The sequence below is a fragment of the Rhamphochromis sp. 'chilingali' genome, assembly GCF_963969265.1.
Source record: "Rhamphochromis sp. 'chilingali' genome assembly, chromosome: 6".
In the NCBI taxonomy this organism is placed as follows: Eukaryota; Metazoa; Chordata; class Actinopteri; order Cichliformes; family Cichlidae; genus Rhamphochromis; species Rhamphochromis sp. 'chilingali'.
Window position 1 is genome coordinate 13,255,583 of NC_137933.1, and position 6,000 is coordinate 13,261,582.

Consider the following 6,000-nt stretch of genomic DNA (forward strand, 5'->3'; position numbering starts at 1 on the left):
GGGGTTCAAATCCCTTATTCAGATTAAGATTTTATGTGACATTACATTGGCAAAAATTAAATTTACTTGAATAATGTGAGTATTGGAGTAAGTACTTGAGTAATTTTTGAATAACTTTAATTTTGTAATGTGCATATTTTATGAATAATGATGTTTCAATACTTTAATCTACTGAATAAGTAAGAATTAGACTTAATAATCTTTTTACTTCAAAAAGGGAAATTGTGTACAATCTTTTATTCTCCAAAATGCACATAATAAAAATGTTTTGGGGAATGTATATGCTTTTTAAGAACCAATTGCTTCTTACCTGATGCATGCTATAACTTTCAGCAAAACTGAACTAAAATTTGTTAACAAGCTTACCAAATAAGAAATGTTTTGTGAATTTTCTTTGCAGAGCGACTATCAAAGCCCACATGCCCTAAAAAGGAGGGCGCGCTGGCCAGTAATGAGTTCATCACTAAGTTTAAGATAAGAGTTGATCAGAATAGAGGCGATGATGAAAGTCTGGAGCATCAGTTGGAGGCTGCCAACCTGTCTGATGAATCGTTCGAGGCCCAGACAGAAGTCAACGGACAAACATGATCACAGACATTTTAAAAACACGAGTTGAGAGTTAAGGGGGAAAAATATTGTAATAAGTATATATTTGAATTGCACACTAAGATATAAAGTGATGGCAGCGAGCACAGTGTTGCAGGATTGAATTAAAAACACATCTGACTAAGACCAACTGAAATTTAGAGTTGTGTATAATAAAGTTTATTCTTGATTAATAAAACAAATCTGTAATATTTTTCTTTCGCTTTTGTCCATTTGAATCTCGCTACAGTTATAATTTGTCCTGTAGAAATTGTACATTTAAGCTATATAGTTCCCTCTGTGATAACTCTGTTTTGAATGCCTCTTATTAACTTTTATGCTTTTACAACCCACTATGAGCAAACACTCAGCAACAGTGGGAAGGAAAAACTCCCTTCTTGAAGGAAAAAACCTCTGGTAGAACCAGGAAATCTGTCTAAACTAGTTGGGGGTTAGAGCAACAGATGCAAGTCTTCAGATCATTTGCAGTGTGACTGTCTTTGTGCACACTTTGACCTGATTCAGTTTTCTTATTTGTCAAAATGCACCATGGGTAATAAAAAACAAAACAAAAACAAAAACAAAACAAAATAGTAACGAAGGAGAATCCTCAGCAAAGATGAATTAAACAAGTTTTATTTTGATCAAATTTTTCTTTAAGTAAAACACATCTTTATTTGATGACATTAAAGTCATCAAATAAAGACAGTTTTGATGGAGCTCCTGACCCAGCCCAAGCTCTCTATGAAGACGAGGAAAAACTCCCCAGGGGGCCAGATCGATGGGAAGAAACCTCGGGAAAGCCCATTCAAAGAGAGATCCCCTTTCCTGGGATGGCTGGGGGGGTTACAGGAGCTCCAAAAAAGCTCAATTTTTATTTATTTATTTTTTAAGATTGACCCATCCTATCTATTCCTGTCCAACAGAAAAAAGAAAGGAAGTTACCACAATGTATCACACTTGCATGATAAGGTGTGAATTGTGTGTTTGTGTGTGTTATCTTAGCCAGGGGTGAAGCTGGAGCTCCTCCAGTGTTGGGCGCTTCTCCGGGACTGTAGTTAAACATGCCTCCAAGAAATTCCGGCATCCTTGAAAGAAAGAAAAGATCAAAAAGATGAAGATGATAGTTCTAGTGAATCTGGAAGTGTGAAGTTTTCTTACCTGCGGACAGACGCTTTTTGATGCTCAGTTTCTTTGCGAGGAACCTCTCGGTACTAAAGTCCCGTGCATGAAGCGCTTCATACAACACCACTCCCATTTGCCACACCGTGGTGGGTCCACACCTGTAGCAGCTCCTCCTGTACCACTCGGGAGGGGTGTGAAGAGGCGTGCCTAACAAACAGACACAATTACAATTTCTTCTAAAACAAAAGACACAAATTGTTACATCTGTGAAAAGCAGGAGCAGAATATGTTACCATAGAAGATGCGATACAGAGATCGCTGTTTAACAAAGCAGCTCAGTCCAAAGTCGATGATGCGAACTCGAGGCACATCTGAGCCGGTCTCAATCAGAATGTTTTCTCCCTTGATGTCCCGATGAAAGATGTGTTTATCCTCAAGTTCCTTTACAGCATCAACTAGTTGCTTCAGAATGACCTGGAAAAGATGAAAAACACAATAATGAGTTAATGCTTTTCTGCCTTGATTGAACGCTGTACAGTCCAAGGCTCTCCCAGTCAACCTACCTTGGCCTTGTCCTCTGGTAAAGTTCTTCCTTTTTCTGCTTTGTATTTTTGCAGGTCCACAGCAGGGACAGGTCTCTCCAGCACCAGGATCAGCTCTTTGCCAATGTCGAACCACTCCAGCAAGGACACAGGTGCTGATATTCCCACTGACCCTTCTGCTTCACCTGCAAGTTTAAGCATAATGGCCACTTCCACCGAGAGCTTCTTCCCGCTTTCATCCTGAAATGTTACAACAAAGTGGATGATGAGGAACGCCGCATTCAATCCAGTAATGTAAAACTGATTCAAGTGTTGGATGCTTACCGCCACTTTGCAGTAGACTTTATTTTTGGGAATGTGTTTGATGGCAACCTAAAAGACACAGAGCATTGGTGAGCATTTCCTCAGTATGACATAATGAAAGGTGGAAACACAGAGTGACGTTTCAGTTTACGATATTATCCATTATCTGCGTTACTGCCTGTCTTACTACCATCATCTGAACACTTACTGGAAAACGATCTTCTATCCGGTAGCCCGCAAACACTGCTCCACAGCCTCCTTCTCCGAGCTGGTGCTCCTCCACATATCTGGCTTGGAATTCACCTGAACAGACAAAACAGCAAATCTTGTTTTATTACAGCTGTGACACAAATTACTCTCCTCTGTAGCCTAAATGTTCCTTTTGCCCTTCCCCTGAATATAAAACCCAAGCTGCTTGCTACTTACGTTTTTGGTCTGCCACTGATTTTTTGTCCTGGTCCACATTCCTTCTTTTTTTCTTGGGTGACTCTCTGTTGTCTCCCGTGGCCTTTCTTTTGCCATTTTTTGTGCACTCCTGTTTGTTGTTCAAGTCTGGAGATGTGGAAAACACCAAAAGCACATCAGCTCACTGGATGATAGACACAAACACTAAACACCAATATCTTAAACCTAGCAACCACACTTAATCTACCCCCTTATTCAACTAATTAGCCTACCTTTACCAGAGTCCAACGAGGAGGATGCTTGCTCCTTGTCACCGCTTATATGATCAAGCAGTTTAGCCCTCTTTGCTTTCTTTGTTGTGCCCTCTTCATCTTGCACAACCTTGCGTTTCACTCCTTTGACCACATCTGAGCTGGTGGAAGGACCAGCCTGGTCAGCGACCCTCCTCCTTTTTATTGGGGTCTTCTTTTCAGGACTGGCCTTTCTTTTAGCAGTCCTGCTCTTACAATCTATAAACGACAACAACACAGTGGTGAAAAAGAGTCCCCGACATCAGGACTGGAAGTAGTTTGATGGCAAAGAATTTGAAATTGCTTTTGCTTAAATTATCACAAGTTTATTCTTGGGATAAAAAAAAACTGACCAGTGCGAATTGATACTAGGTTCACTAAGTCTTAGATCTTGATGACACTTGTTGGTCTGTTTTTACTGTTGAGTCCAAGAATAAACTTATTACCTTATTTTACCAAAAGACCGGTAACCTTTCTTTGATTAGACATCTTGTATTAAAGCTATTTTCAATCAAACATATGATTCAATTGCTCTAAAAATGATTCACACAGTGTCAACAGTTCTAGGATTTGTATTTTACCAGGATTTTATTTTATTATTTTACTTACCTTGATCTCCTGAATCTTTCTTATCGCCTGGAGTGGTCATTTTTCTTGTTTCCTCTTTCATTGTAATTTCGGAGACCCTTTAAAATCGAAAATGTAAACCGTAATGAGTTAATACTGACTTAATATTCCTTCAAATGTGCACCTTTCAAATGCTTGACTTTTCTAACTGAATTCTGTAAGTGAGCTTTATAAGTAAACTGGAAACTACGGCAACACAACATAGAATCTTGCCTTTCAGTGACTTCACTGACTGCCAGCAGTTCAAAGTAGTTTACAGAAAAACACTCTGGCAGACAAAGCCATAATATTTCATATGATTCAATCATTTCATATCAATTAAACAGTTTCTTTCATTTTCTTTCATCATTTGTATAAAGACCTCATGTATGGATGACAGTATGAAGATTTGTGGTTGACCACACACTAATAAACACAGTGTCAGCTACATTGTCATCTGATTTAAAGTATTTATTATGTACATTTAACTGTCATGGTACTGAGTCTGTGACCCAGTGTTTTGTGTTTGTTCATTTATATTCATTGATTATTCTTATGTATGTTTTTGGTTCTCTTTATTGTTTTCTTCTTGTGTCATATTCTTAGGCTTTAGGTTTCTGTTACTTTGCCTTGCCCCTGTGTCCCACTTGTCATGTCTAGTCACTCTTGTTTCCATGTTCCCCAATTTCTCCCCAGTCAGTCATGTCTCTGTGTCAACTCTGTGTCTTTGTAAAAGTCTCTTGTTTGCTGTTTTACTTTGATAGTCATGTGTGCTATGTTAGTTTTTTCATGTCTGTGAAGGTTTTCAGTCATCTAGGTCATCGTAGTCTAAGGAGTTTGGAAAGAAAGCGTCTGGACTTGAAGTTGCTTGAAGATGAGAAAGAACTTAAACTTTGCTTGAACGTCTTCAAGCAACTTAAAGAAGACCAGACGTTTTCTTTCTAAGCTCCTTAGACTATGTTAGTGTTTTCAGTTTTCCTTCCCCATGGTCTTGTTGTTTGTGATTTCTCGCAGCTGTGCTCTCATCCTGTGTCTTATTCCCTCATTTATCCCTCTGTGTATTTAAGCCCATTGTTTTCCTCTGTTTGCTGTTGGGTTGTCTGTGTATCATCCATGACAATTAAATTAAATAGCAAATGCAACTACAATTTCAATGAGATTCATTCCTGGCATACTGCGGTGGCTGAAAGTAGACACCAAGCATTATCACTGTAACTGATGTAAATATTGGACTTGGAGGGGATTCATCTGATAGACTGATGCAAACATTACGGTGAGGAAAATTTTGAATCTCCCAATTTTCTTTTTTTCTGAAAGAAAGAAAGTTGGTTACTGTATCACATTTGTATGGCAAGATGTGAATTCAGTATGCGTGTGTGTGTTTGTGTCAGAGAGGAGTTTATCTGAGCCAGGGGTAAAGCAGGAGGTCCTCCAGCTTTGGGCACTTCTCCAGGACTTTGTTAAAACTTGTTTTCAAGACGAAGGACAAGAGATATCCAGATGATAATTCCAGTGATCCAAGCGATCACATTGATTTTCTGCAAAATTTTCTTTTTGAGAGTCATTCGGCTGGGCATGGGGTATAACACATCTGCAATGCAGCAACATCTGCCTACTGGGCCTGTGTGAGAGTGTTATCTCAATGGCGGGAATGAGGACGTTGGAATTTGGCATCTCAGGCACCAACTCATCTCTTTCCTTAACCGGGCTCACCAGAGACTGGTTTCAGCCTCTCTCCATGCTTTAAGGAGGTTGAGTTGATAAATCTGACTGGCCCCTCCCCTGTCTGACCCTATCTCTTCATAGTCAACACCAATGTTCTCACCGTGTGACCATGAACGGTCCTTACCACTTGGCAAGTAATTTCGAGCTAGATGAAGGGAGTAAGACAAGCACTTTATGTCCCCGTTAAAATACAATTACATTTTATCAAATATCACTAAGCAGTCCTTACCTTTAAATACAGCCTGGTTTCTTTCTTTCTATATCTCTGAGTGAAGTTAGCTCTCATTCTTTCTCTTCCTGTGAAATACAGCAAGTGGAGCTTTAGCTAGCAACACACTGTGACACAGTTAGTGTTTGTTGAGGTGATAGAGATGCTGCATTTGAAATTACCTGACACAACATTTTACTCCCTTTTATGT

The 6,000-nt window shown here is 39.3% G+C and overlaps 1 protein-coding gene across 1 annotated transcript; it reads right to left on the reverse strand.

Annotated features, from left to right (window-relative positions):
* Positions 1–620: 620 nt before the first annotated feature.
* Positions 621–3,899, reverse strand: LOC308398467 (serine/threonine-protein kinase pim-2-like; the record flags this gene model as incomplete). Its single annotated transcript, XM_080885124.1, has 7 exons — positions 621–1,673; positions 1,747–1,917; positions 2,004–2,184; positions 2,274–2,624; positions 2,764–2,858; positions 3,233–3,469; positions 3,860–3,899. 7 exons carry the CDS (start codon positions 3,897–3,899, stop codon positions 1,582–1,584), a joined length of 1,167 nt encoding a protein of 388 aa, XP_080741250.1. The 3' UTR covers positions 621–1,581.
* Positions 3,900–6,000: the final 2,101 nt, after the last annotated feature.